The sequence below is a fragment of the Capricornis sumatraensis genome, chromosome 3 (genome assembly GCF_032405125.1).
Source record: "Capricornis sumatraensis isolate serow.1 chromosome 3, serow.2, whole genome shotgun sequence".
NCBI lineage: Eukaryota > Metazoa > Chordata > Mammalia > Artiodactyla > Bovidae > Capricornis > Capricornis sumatraensis.
Genome location: NC_091071.1, coordinates 92,113,379 through 92,127,968, shown reverse-complemented (window position 1 = coordinate 92,127,968; position 14,590 = coordinate 92,113,379). Strand labels below are relative to the sequence as shown.

Below are 14,590 nucleotides of genomic sequence, written 5' to 3'. Positions count from 1 at the left end.
GCATTTGTAGATCCCACTAGGGTTCAGCATGGCTCTGACCCAGGAACCAGATTTCCAGAATTTGGTTAACTTGGCCTTTCTTCCTTGCATGTGCCTAGTTCTTCATTCATACAGAGAATGAAGGCAAGTAACAATGATGGGGGGAGAAAAATCTGGCAGTTGTTGGAACCCAGCAGTGTGGCAGGGGTCCTCCCAGGCGACAGAAAGCGCCAGGGGATTGGAACTCTCCCATGTGCTGATGTGTGATACACAAAATTGGGGAGAAGCTAAAACTGGGGTGGAGTTGCAGCCATTTCTGGAAGCAGGGGGTAACATCTGAGTTTAGAATGGTGTCTCCTTTCAGGAAAAGTTCTGGGTCTTTGAAACATATGGAACTGTTTAACCCCATAGTCTGGTTCTACTTAACACAATCTGATCACATAAATTAAATGAAAACTTCTCCATGAAACTACCATTCAATTTAGAAGAAATTAGTAAGGGTCTTCTGAGCTTTCCCCCTCCCAACAATTGGTAGAATTGACTCACTAGGCAAGAAATATGCAGAATGTTCAAAGTAGATAGAAAAATTTATATCTGAGCAGGAGATGAAAATAATGCACATTCCCTACATAGGATGAAGAAACATGTAATTTTTCATCTCCTTAGGAAAGAAAAATTCCTTTTACAGGTATATATTATTTTCTTAAAGATTATATTATGTAAAGCTATTTCAACTCTGTTCAAACCTCCACTGGCATTTAGGTTTAATGGCAAAGGAAACCAAAAGCATTTTGCCAGCACAATAAAAGGATTGTCTTTCTCCAAATGACCGGGAGGTCCTTAAAACCATCGCTTATAATGCCTAATATATACTTGTCAGGATACACTTTCAGCATAATGTTTCTACCTTTGATAAGAAAATGAATTCCACATTCCTATTCATAAAACATTTTACTCTCTAATCTCTCCAAGACCAGACAAACATTCTTTGGGTTGATAAACCTAAATATTTTTGACAGTTTATTCAAGAAATAATTAGAAACAGCAAAATTGGGCTTTTATTATATAAATGGAATTGCTACAAATACAAGATATAGACATTGAACTGTTTTATAATCTGTGCAAATAAAACCAAGTCTTTTTTATGTGCCACTTTATCAAAAAAAAAAAAGCTTAACTAACAAAAAGATTACGGCTTCCCTTCCCTGGAAGCATTCTTCCTGTCCTACAAGCCTTGTCTAAATATCTTTTTATGTCCTCAGGAGAATAAAGGTACGCACTTTTAACACATTTCACTTTAAACCATGATCCTAATCTTCTGCTTAGTCTGTGTTAGCAAACTCCTCGGATTGAACTCCTCACTGATGTTTAGGGAGATGCACCTGAAAAAAAAAAGGTCATTGTCTAAGAGTCCAAGAAACTTTTTTTTTTACTTTATTTGATAATCAGCTGGTTTTCAATCACTATAAAATAAATGTGTTTCACAAAATCCAGATCCTTTTTCCTTGTTATTGACAGTAGATTAATTCCTAACAGCGAGCATAAAATTGTTTATATAAATTCAAATATCCCCTCACCCATTGGCTGACATTGTAATTTTGCATTCTTACAACTTTGATATCAAAATCTTGATAAAAAGATACACTAAAAATACTTTTAGTAAATCAGAGAAAGTAATTGAAAGCATACATTTAGAGGTGAAAAACTAAAAATTTATAATGAAATATTAATGATAACACATGAAATATTTACCTGTCATTAAAAAGCAAAGTATATCAGTCTTAAAAGCTCTAGGGCACTTAACATTTTAAAATATCTCTGGTCTTTTCAGGACAGCTCACTTTTGCACATAAAAAAGCAAAGTGCTACTTCACCCCCTTTTTTTCTCCTATAGTTCACAAAACAAAGGAAGGTCTTCCTTATCAATGATGCCCAGCTAGTCAAACACCGTTCTCAATTTATAACACTAGAAAAGGTGAAATTTCAAAAACAGGTCTCTCTGACTTCAGCTAAATATCCTTTGCCTGGTTCATCTAGGAAAGATTAAACTGTGGTTAATACCTGTGTAAGACAAAGCATGATCTGTCTGAAAAGATTTCCTGTAAAACATATTTTACATTAAAATTGGTTTAAAACTGTGAACCAATTATGATGAAAATTTCATTTACATTGAACCTCTTAGTTCTCACAATGTCGGATACATAAAGCCTTGTGCATTTATAACCAGACTTCTGCTTTTAAAAAGGTAAGCAGTACATTAGGTTTTCTTCCATATACTGTGGCAGTGCCTGACATTTTAATAAAGTCAAGAGAGAAAGACAGAGACTGACTTCATGAGCAATTTGTTTATTATAGTAAAATCTTATTAATTCCATCTTGCTGATGTGGAATGTGGACCATTTTCCCCATTAATTCTCTCTGTAGTATCTCAGAAGAAACGATTTGCAGAAAAATTTTCTTACACATAATCATTTAAAACCTTTTTAGCCTCTCCATTTTTCACACTAGTATTTCTATGTTCACCTGAGTAAATTAATCCAAGATACTGTCAGACCTTACCAGATACCATCTATGTTAATTCAAATTTTAGAACAGGTTTATTATCTCCTCCCACTCCCTATATCTCACAAACCTATCATTTATTTTTTGTTAGTATCTTTGTTCTCAATAAGTCACTTCAAATTCTTTTTGGAGGCAGAGAAGAAAAAATCTGGGAAAGATTGAGGGCAGGAGGAGAAGGGGGCAACAGAGGATGAGATGGTTGGATGGCATCACCAACTCAATGGACATGAGGTTCAGCAAACTCCGGGACATAGTGAAGGACAGGAAAGCCTAGCATGCTGCAGTCCAACACAGGTCACAAAGAGTCACGACTGAGCAACTGAACAACAAAAACTAGAAAAAAATATAATTACCGTGATTACAGGTAACTAATTCAGAATAAGCTGGACACCTCTCATGTCTCTGGACTGATAGGTCAGGGCTGTGAATGGAGCAGGGACTGAGATCTCCAGGTTGTCCATAACCTGATACTTTAGCTAACTGTTTGTCATGAGTGCAAGTGACTCGGTCAGCTTATGATTTAAAAAGACACTTTTAAATCTTCAGTGGGGTGTTAAATGTAGTAGAATTGCTAATAGTGCATTAGAAATACCCTGCAGTTTCCAAGATTACTTTCTAGGAGGTAGGATTTCTAACTATCAAATACTGTGTGAACACAGCAGAGGAGACTAGAGAGAAAGGACTTCGGGCATTCTGATGTGAGCTTAAAAACAGCTCTACCAGTTACCTAAATGGTTCTGAGTGGGTGTATTAATTCCCAGAGCTCCTCAAGTGGGAATATTAATTCCTACTCAGAATGATGTTAAATACAATACTATAAATAGATGGGGCTTCCCTCGTAGCTCAGTCAGTAAAGAATCTGTCTGCAATGCAGGAGACCTGGGTTCGATTCCTGGGTCAGGAAGATCCCCTGGAGAGGAAAATCGCAACCCACTCCAGTATTCTTGCCTGGGAAAATCCCATGGACAGAGGAACCTGGCAGGCTACAGTACATGTGGTCTCAAAGAGTTGGACACAACTTCGCGACTGAACCATCCACCACCATAAATAGATGATACACAAAAGAGGCTCAGTAAAAATTAACCTCCTCCTCTCTCTTCTCTGTATTAAACAACCTTATGAATTTGGATTCTACCATTACAAAATTGTGGTCATTTGGCCTTCAATATTGTATACCTATCCATGAATTATCCATAAATAAAGGACTTATTAACCAAGTTGGGGATTAAAGGATAGTAATAACATTTAATGAATGAAATAGTTTATAACTATTTTTTATGAATCTCAGGACATTGCATACAAATTGGCATATTTGATTATGAATTAATGTTAACTGTTCATTTTAGGCAGAAGTTCTACTTGGAAAGATTTTAAAGGACTTAGTTTGGTGAATAAACTTGAAAGTTCCCCTCTCCTCATTGTTTCTAAAAACTATAAACTCAGACATTCTTCCTCTGCCCACCAAAACACTCAACAGTATTAATTAGTAGAGATTTTTAACAGTCTGTGAAAAGTTGGGCTGAATCACCCCTATTTAATATCGTCCCAATACTGAAGCTATGTTACAGCACTGGAAGGAGAAAATGTGCCTTATATAATACCATTCAGGAAGTGGTATCTCCTTACTAATACATTTTTCCCTTGCCTATCAGTTTGTAATAAGAACATTCTAGAAGATATGTATACTTTTTCTAAAGAAGTGGTGCAGGTTTCTCTCTGAACCATGAACCCTTTATAGTTTCAGATTTAGCAGCCAAGAATAAGACCTCAGTGCTTAGTCAGAGCTAGAGAAATGTACTGCCAGATCTTGGCACAGTATTAAGGAACTCGGAGAGGAAAATGGCTTCTGCTGGCATTACACCTATACACTATAATGTACAGACATTTTAACCCTGTGCAACTGTGGGGGGAGATGCTTATCTTTATGTATTTATTTCAATAATTATTTTAAAGCAGAAAAAATGTTCTTTTTTTCCTAAAACATATTTTGTAATTATCATCTACCATCTTTGATCTAGCCTAAAAGTGTTGACTCAAATAATAATCAAAAAAAAAGAAATTCTTTTTTTTTTCTGAGTGGATAATTTTTACTTTTTGAACATTGTCCCATTGGTCTTTGTATTTGATTGTTCTTATATTCAGTGTGTATTCTGACTGGAGGCAAATTTAGGAAAGAATTTATTTCTGTATTGGCACCAAAATGTTTCTTTTCAATGAAATGTTTGTTGTTGTTGGACAGGTAGAGACATTGCTAATTATCTAGAAAAATTCTATCCAGAAAAATGACCTGGTTAAATGAAGTTTTTAAAAGCAATGGGTAGGGTGCTGCTCCTCTAGATTCACTCTTTGACTTTTTTCCACATGGTTATATTTGGCAGGAGGAGATGAAAGTAGCTTTCTGAGTGTTGTTCAGAACAAACAGAACTCATCATTATTAAAACTCATGCCAGATTTATTTTGGGACAGTCACTTTCTGTCATTCAGTGTCACATGCACTCATGTTTTGATGGTATGGAGCAAAACCAGAGACAGCTTACAGTGGTATTCTGCAGATGAATAACCTAAGAGGTTGAGCCTGGGAACTAAATTTGGAAGGTGTGCCCTTCTGTGATGTTTAAACACTTTTACTTTGAAGAATATTCTTTCTGGGCTTATCAGTGTTAGCTATTTGTATTCTTTGGTACTGTCACTCTCTGTTGAAAGTATTCTTTGTATATTTTCTTTGCCATATATATTTTCTTAACCATTTCTGGAAATGAATTATTTTCTCTATACCCAATCAATATCCATGGTATTTGAGCTGCATTTTGACTGGTGGGGTGGCTGGGGCAGTAAATGCTTTGCAGCAACAGAATATTTTTGAAAAAGAAGAATAATTTTTGGAAAGTGATAAGCAAGATAAAATCCAGACAAAGGCAGTGCCTGATCAAAATTTGAAAGATAATAAAAAGGAAAAACTAGGTAACACCAAAAATATGAATATTGGGGAAAAGACTAAACTGAGTACAAAGTTGAGGTAAACTTTAGTAATTGTGGAATACTGTAAAGCTTTTTTCCCCCCAGAGGAAGATTAAAGAGGAAAAGGAGGAGGCCTGTCTCCCTTCCTAGATAACTGAATCTGGAGTTCTTGAGCTTGTCAGTACAGTTGTCATGTGGTTACTAGCAAATGGAATCTCAAGTATGAGGCAAATACATGCTTCTGTTACATGAACTTTTCAACAGTGTATCCTTAAAAGTACAAGTTTATTCAAAACATTTAATTCTGTATGTATCATGGATCTATATAAAATTTGATGTCACATTTAGAATAGATTTACTCTAGTCCTGTAGTACAGTTCTCTAGTACTTAAAAATGCTTCTATATGAAGTGAAGATGAAAGGAAAAAAAAAAACCCTCAGATAGTGCCACTGACTAAAACTGTGATAATGTCGATTGGCTTAGTCCATTTGAAAAAACTGTGGTTCACTTTATGAATTTTTCCTTAAGTAGTATTGTTAAATTCATCCTTTCTGTCACAGGTGAGTCAACTTTCTACCCCAAATTATTTATCATTAATTCCCATACTTGAAAAAATATTGAAATACTGAACTTAAGTTAGCAGGACTTTTTCAGCTTAAAGATTAAAGTAGTTACTACTTAATAAATGTTTGATAATAAAGCTAATAAATGCCTCATATTTGCTTATTGCTTATTGATTTTCCAAGATTTCAGCTCAAGTCACATGTTAACCTGTACAAATACTTAGTTAAAATTTGTCCTTAAATTCTTATTTACTCATTTTTTATTCATTCGACAAGTATTTTTGACATGTTATGTAGTAGGCACTGTTCAAACCACTTTAAAAATAACTTCTAGTCTTATTCTAAGATATATGTGAAAACATAGGTATAATGTCTTTGTATTTTTCTAATATAAATTTATATGAATATATCACTATTAAAAATGTTTAATCGTCTATGTTCCACCTGAAACAATTTCACATGCCACCAGTGGCACTTTGGGAAAGACTGCATTGGTGTTTATAAAGCACCTTCATACTTAGATAATCCAAGTAGACAATCTCAGTGACCCATAAAGATGTGCACAGCTATTTCCATTTGGACCTCAAGAGAGAGGCATTCCTAAAGACACAAACCACAAGCAGTTAAACCAAGGCTCAACCCTGGTCTCCTAACTCTCAGCTTAGTACTCTTTGCATGATACCATTCCCCAACAATAGGAACTGATGACACTGTAAAAAAGGGATGGGGAAGTGAAGAAGGAACAGGGGCAACTGAGGTCAGCTGCTTTCTCTCTGCTGTGAAATCTGTGATATTGCTGTGCTCTGTCTTTTAACCTTTGTGTGACAGCTTAGCCTCAGCACTAAGTACCAGCAAAGAAATCACCAAGAGATTTAATCCTGTTATCGGGGATTAACACCTGAAGGGAGTTTTGACATCTTCTCTAGTTAACTGGATCGAAAGTGATCTAGGATCTTTAATCCAGATTCTTCTAATATACACTGTAGCTCACTTTCAGAGGGTCACTCTGACTCTCTGACATGTTTATGTCTTCTTTTATGTCATAGACTTACTTTTGAGATACACTCCATGCTACTGTGCTGACCTCGAATCAAACTGAATTTAATTATCAAATCTTTGATATATGCCTTGTGAACAAAATAAGTAGCCATAGTTTCAGACTTGTTCAGTAAACTCTTAAACATCCACCATATAATCATGTCTGGTTTTATGGGTATGTTTCTAACCTTACTGAACAGACTATAGGTCTAGTTATGCCAAAGAATTATTATATCTAAAGAATCTGAAGGAATGAAAGAAGGGATTTAGAAGTTAAAAATTCAGCATATGTGTATATTTATACATGAGATAATATGTGTACTATAAATACATAAAGTCTGATTATCTTTTTCTAATTCCTAAATCACAAAGGTACACAGTTGTGCCATGATAGCCACTACTGTTAGCATCATCATGGTCAGAATGAGAATATGTTGGCCAATTATGAGTAAAGATATATTATAAAGTCCTCCCCCGGTTTCTCACCAAGATAGAAATCAAATAATTTATGAAACTTCTGGCATGTGAATATATAGGAATATAAGATTATTAAATTCCAGATTAAAATAGTAAGTATCTTAAATTACTTGTCCTTCAGTGTATGTTTTATTTTAAAATATGTATATGTTTAATCATCTTTTTAATGTTATATTTATATATTTGATTCCCAGTACTTTCTTTATTTACAAGTTAGCTAGTTAATTTATGAGTGTTCATTAAATCATTAAATAAGGTTTCTATTTGACTAGAAATGGAATTTATTTTGTGGTTCCCTGATACCTTTGTAGGGGGTTATCTTTAAAGACTTTCTTGAGTATTGAGTAAGTGGATGAATATTTTCCCCCAAAAAACACACACTCTTCATGTATTATATTTCACAATACAGAAGAGTACTAAAATTCTGAAACCAAATAAACTGAACATTTACCTCTGGATATATATGATCTTGTCATATTAGAAATACAAAGTCATGTGTATCTTATAGTTTCAGAAATCACTCTCATTGCTTTCTCTTTCAAGGTCATTGAATCCTTTATAAATAATATATTTTATTATGAGTACCTTAGAACCTTAGAGGCATATTTAAATGAAGAAATCATCATGGAGAATTAGTTTTAAAAATCACTAGAAAATTATTCAAGTGTAAAAAAATTTTTTTGAAAATAAATCTGAGCAAGCATCACCTAAATTTCTGTAAATAAAAATTGAACTTATAATTTGACCTAATTTTTTGAGTATGTATATATAGACATATATACTTACATGTGTATGTATATATAGACATATATACTTACATGTGTATGTATATATGCATATACACACATATACATCTGTCTATATAATATATGTGTATTTCAGCATATATTAGAGTTGGTGTGGTAGAGAAAGTTTGCTTTGGAGTCATCCTGAGTTTTGATGCTGGCCATGTAACTTAAACTCACTTAGTCCCATCTGTAAAATAACAGTGCTAGTGTGCAGTGTTACCACATTAAATAATAAAACAGTGCCTTCTACATAATAAATGTGCAAGAAATGCTTTTACTGCCCCTTATTTCTTACTTAATTAAAAATAAAAATAGACAATTTTTTAAAAGTCATTTGCCCTAACTTAGTTTTTAAAAATCGAGACCAGTGGGATAAGTTTTCATTGTGGCATGTTGCGTTATTTCACTGTGAATCTGCTTTCTGTTGCCTGTATCAGTCCCTTCTGAGATCTCTCACTATACCAGTTTGTGTCTAACAGAAGCTCCTATTATAGGAGAGCTTTCTTCTTGCTGCCAAGAAACTAAATTAAATATAAGGGGAATTAGCTATAAATTAATTGTGAGCTATCTTTCATAATTTGTGTGAGTGAGTACAGGATGGAATCCCATTTCTAACATGAAATGTGAAAAGGTATCCAGGCACCTTTAAAAATAAAAACACATGGATATATTCATCTTACTTAAGCTTTTGCAGTCATTCCAATAAGACACTTGACTACTCCTGTAGAAATGTTATTGGAACAAAGTTATCTCATGTTCTGGCACATAATAGATTGAGTATCTGCAGTGAATTTGTGTATGTAAGGTATTTGGATCCTTTGGGACAAAATACAAAAGTAATGAAAAGGAGATTATTTCCATTATTTGACTGTTACTCTCATTGAATAATTAGAAATGCTTGTTTTCAGACTTGACAGTGGAGACCCCTTGTTAATAATCATCACTGTGTACTAGATTTGAAGAGGTCAAAAAAAGTTATTTATGAACAGTATTCATGAGTCAGGAAGATTCAAAGACAAAAGCTAATCATTTCCTTGTTTATTAGAGTGTATTTTCTTACCCATTAGGTGTCTTGGCAACCTCTGAATTTTTTTATTGAAGGAGTGCAGGGTGAGGGAAAACAGGGTTAAGGGGTTGGAGGGGACTTAATTTGAAGCTACATTTACACAGCAAGCAATACTGTTTCTACTGAGATTGTGTTTAAGATCAGTAAAAGTACAGTGCTTTTCTAAGTGTGTTTTTATTTGCATATTAAATTTCCTGTTTGTTAATTGTTTTCCTTAGGAGAAGTGACTTCAAGAACTATGATAGAGAGTATTAGGGGCAGGTGGCAAAGACTGCACCTCCCTCCCCCATCAAACCCCCAGCCACCAGTTGGTGGCTCACAGTGATGAGGCAGCAAGTGTCATATAGCCTAGGCTGGCAGTGTTAAAGCAGGACCACTGAGAGGACACGCCCAACAGGTGTAGCCACACCCTTTACAGATCCCTAGGGACTACAGGCAGCCCACTACCCTACTCGTTTTTTTTTTTTTTTTTCTGGCCTCTGCAGAGCCTAACACACAACTCTGTAATACCAGCTGTTCTGTGCTTGGCTGTGTTCACCATGTTTGTTGCATTTTAATTCTTACAGCAATTCTAGCAGGAAGGTAGGTATTAATGTCCTCCAGAAAATTTTTTTGAAGTGTCTTTATTTTTGAAACCCAAAGCTTTGGCTAACAACGAAGGTTTAACAAACTAAATATTTCTCTAAATTATCCAGATTTTAGGAGGCCTGGGGAATTTAAGGGTGTTATTCATGCTAGAAAGTGAGGTCAGATGCAAACTTCTATGTGCTGGCTCCAAAGCCCACCACCCTCACTCACCACCGCTGTTTTTCATCTGATGGAATATAGATTTGCAGTTGCTGAGCATCAGGCAGTGCAAAAAGCAGACCAGGATCTCTGACTTACATGATTTTGTGAATTAAAGGTTATTTAAGTTCCAAGTCTTGTTCTTCAAACGTTACTTTGAAAATGTTGACATTCTGAAAGCCACCCAGTCTTTCATTTCCGTTGATGTTGCAGCCTGGAGTCGCGGAATCAACCTCTGCCCCAGCGAGGACAAGACACTTGATGGGACAGTGAGAGTTAAGCCTCCCTTCCCCCAGTGCCACACAAGCACCTACTTGTCTGGCAGGAAAGTAAAAACAGTGTTAACGATTGCAGGTCTGGGTAATGTGGTCTGGTCTTCATGCCTTCACTCAGGTGGAGCCCGAGAAGTTGAAGACACTAACGGAAGGTTTAGAAGCCTACAGCCGAGCCCGGAAAAGGAACAGAAAGTAAGCACAACTTTTTTTCCGGTTTTGTTTTTCAAGGATATAATTTACTGGCTTTCCTTCAAAGGGACAATGAAATCTCACTGATTTAGTCCATCTTGAGCCCTGCCTAAGTACAATTTAATAGTTATCATCCAAGAGGACTGTTACAGATGAATTAGCTCCTACAGAAAATATTTTCTGAAACAATTTATACTGTGTGTGGGACTTCCCTCTTCATCAGCTCTTCCCTTACTCCCTCCATCTCCATCCCTCTCACTTGAGGGGAAAGAAAATATGATTAGTAGTCTCAACATGTACCAATGAAATAGTCTCTGAAAGTGTAGTGAAAGTGTATCCCTTTGTAACTCAAATACTTTGGGAGGGGGAATGACCCCCCCCTTGTTGTACACATGTGAATAATTTTGGCAGATTACCTGTTAGTAAAAGTGATGATAAGTAATTATTTTCTTGGAGCAGGGGCAATAGACTTTCTTCGGAATTATAATAAGAAGTTGAACTTTGGGATGTTATTCTTAATTATTCAAGTTTTTCCAGATCTTTATATTTTTAGTGAACGTAGTATTGACAAGTAGATAATGTTTATTACATAACTTGTATGTAATACAATGTCATAATGTAATACAATATCATAACTTATTTCATTTTAAGATAGAGAACTATAAATGTGCTTCTGTATATGTACATGGAAAATCATTTTAATATATTAATATATATCAATACACCTCAGCTGCTATAATTTTCATATTATCAGATGTCTAAGAATTATGAAATTGTAATGATTAGCAGTGTATCTTGTATAAAAGACTTATATAATGATAATGACATCTTTTAAAGGGCAGTCATTCTCTTAGTGGTGTCCTCAGTAATTCTTGCCAGAGCTAAAATTTTAGAATGCAACAAATCTTGGGGAAACTCTCTTCACCTCACTAGCATGTTTCATAAAAGAGATGTCAGCTGCAGTGGGCTAACTCCCGTGCGCCTGTGTTCAACACTCCTCTGGAAGATGGCAAATTGGCAGTGGTTTTGGTGAGGGCCAAGTGAATTGTCAGATTTGCTATAGATCTGATAAAGTGAGTCAAGTCCCCTCTATTCTGACGGAAGTGACACAATGAAGAGCTTAGTAGTAGGATAAAGCCTATAAAATTAATACAAGTTCTGGATGAAAGGAGGGAAATTGCAGGCTACCTACATCACGAATTTTCATTGGCCATTTGCCTTAGAATATTCAATAGTACTTGTTTATTAGAAGTAAAATATCCCTGAAATCTTTCCTTCAGTAAGATATGCCAGTTAGCTGGATTATGTGCAACATATCCAAAACTGTTGATGACACAAATATTTAGATATACTGCCTTGAAATGAGCTGTATTTTCCTCATAAATTTGCTATTAAGCAATTTCTGAAAGGTAATGAGTAACAAACAGCAACATAAAAAATTTCCTTCAAAGCCAGCTTACTATTTGAGGTGAATTTATATGGGTCCTAAGTAACATTATCTAAAGGAACCGAGGTAAAAGACAAAAATATGAAGCAAAACAGCTTTGTTTATCAGACTGTTGTCTGAGTAGAAGGACTTGCCTTATAAATGCCTCGTAGAGTACTTTACATTTTGCATATATGATTTAAAATCCATTATTCTATTCTCCCAATCAGAAGATGGGCCAAAATTACTGAACCCATTTTTGATGAGGACCCTCAGACCCAAATAGCTTAAATAATTAGGTAAAGGCCACATAAGTGATAAATGGTATGTTGAACCCAATCATTTATTTATTTCCCAAGTCAAGGAGACTGATTTAGCAAAAGAATCCATGCCAACCAGGCACAATGCTGTAGTCCCAGGACTCCACTGTTTAGTGGAGGCAGATGTAGAAACAAATAATTAAAATGTTAAATTTGCAGTGACAGGAATGAAGTGAAGTGAAGTGAAGTGAAGTCCCTCAGTCGTGTCTGACTCTTTGCGACCCCATGGACTGTAGCCTACCAGGCTCCTCAGTCCATGGGATTTTCCAGGCAAGGATACTGGAGCAGGTTGCCATTTCCTTCTCCAGGGGATCTTCCTGACCCAGGGATCGAACCCAGGTCTCCCACCTTGTAGGCAGATGCTTTACCATCTGAGCTACAGACCTGGGTTCAATTCATGAGCTGGGAGGATCAGTGACAGGAATAAGTGTAGTATATTTTGGGATCATGGGGAACTCAGGTAACAGAAGATGTCCTAGAGGAGATGATATCTCAGCCAGGCCTTACACTCTATACACACTACATAGATAGTGGCCAGACACAGGAAACAAGGACAAGATGGGATGGGTTGGAATATTGTTTAGATGAGGTCGGCCATTAGATCTGGGGGAGAGGAAATTGTAAGAGATGGAACCAAACGTATAAGCAGGAGCCAGACCATAAAGGCCCTAGTAAGGCCTCAGAGGTCTTTACATTATTGGAAATGCCTAAGGGGACAGATGGTTGAATTTTTCACTTTAGCTATGGCTGTATGGAGGATATATTTTAGGGGGACAGTATTGGAGACAAGGGCATCCATTTAGAAGGCCATGTCAGGGGACAAGAGAGGAGGAAGACTCAAACCAGGAGGGGACCCATGAGAACAGAGGAGAAAGAATGTGGTCAAGAAATATTTAGGAGATAAAATTGACAGAACATCATGGTGATTGGTTGGAATATGAAGGAGAACAGGTAATCGAGGACAACTCTCAGGTGCCTTAGTGGGTAGTGGAAGCACTGAAATGGGGCATACAGGAGAAAACTGTCAAGTGCAACGTGAGGTTCCTGTGATTCCACAGACACAAGTCTGAAACTGGGAAGAAATGGTATTTGACTATGAAAAATGACTTCAGTCACACGGAGAGAGGTACTTTGACCAATTTGAACAATGGACTAAAGAGTGAATTCTGGGGGCATTAGAACATTTACTGGAGATAATGAAAGAGATGGAAATAATGATCAGAAAGAAGGAGGAAAACCAGAGGGTAGGGAAGTAGAGTGTTAAAAGCCAAAGACCAAGAATTTCTGGGATAATGTAATGAAAAACAGAGGTCCAGTAAGAGAAGATCTGAAACATCTCCACTTGGACTGAGCAGTTTGGAGGCCATTGGTGACCCCAGTGAAAACAGTTTCTGGTAGAATGGCACATATGAAAATAAAATGGCCATGGATTGAAGAGTAAATAAAAAGGAACAGAGAGAGTTGGTATCTGCTATTTACTCTCCTTTCTACCCTTTATGTGAAAAGTTCCCAAAGAATAACTGGAAAGAAATTTGAGCTAACAAGTATCTGGCTAGTTTTATAGACAAGGAGAAAGAAACTAAAAAAGGAAGGTGGCACTGGAACAAGGTGGCTGAAAGTTTGGGTTTGGGCCTGAATTCAAATGTTTCCATCATTACCTAGCTATGTGTACCCTTGAGTATGTTGTTTAACCTCTCTGAGTCTAAATACTTCATTTCTAAAGTGGGATATTAATACCAACCTCCTAGAATTGTTATAATATAAAGAGAGCCTTAGCACAGTTCTTAACACATAGTATTTAGTAAACCATTATTTTTCTTATAAAGATATAGGTGAAACAAAATAATTACATATTTTTACCATTTGAAACATTCTGTCACCATATTAGATGTTTCGAGCATTATATAGTCATGTAACCCTCAATATGCTATAATCACACTATACTATAAATATCTTTAAAGTGATTTGCTTAACTGCTGCTGCTGCTGCTAAGTTACTTCAGTCGTGTCCGACTCTGTGCGACCTCATAGACAGCAGCCGAACTGCCTAATCACAAAGGAAATATTTACATATTTATTGAAGAATTACTTAGGGTCATTTTGTACTTAAAAGTGGAAATAGCTTCATTAAAGAAAAAAAAAATTTGTGTAACTTTTAGATAT

General features: G+C 35.9%; 1 protein-coding gene across 2 annotated transcripts in view; it reads left to right on the top strand.

Moving 5' to 3' along the window:
- Window positions 1-14,590, top strand: part of MBD5 (methyl-CpG binding domain protein 5) — a 57,544-nt gene that overhangs the window by 33,394 nt on the left and 9,560 nt on the right. For both annotated transcript variants that reach the window (XM_068968574.1, XM_068968573.1), the window contains exon 8: window positions 10,612-10,685. In XM_068968574.1, coding sequence (XP_068824675.1) covers window positions 10,612-10,685 — 74 coding nt within the window. The remainder of the gene's footprint in view (window positions 1-10,611; window positions 10,686-14,590) is intronic.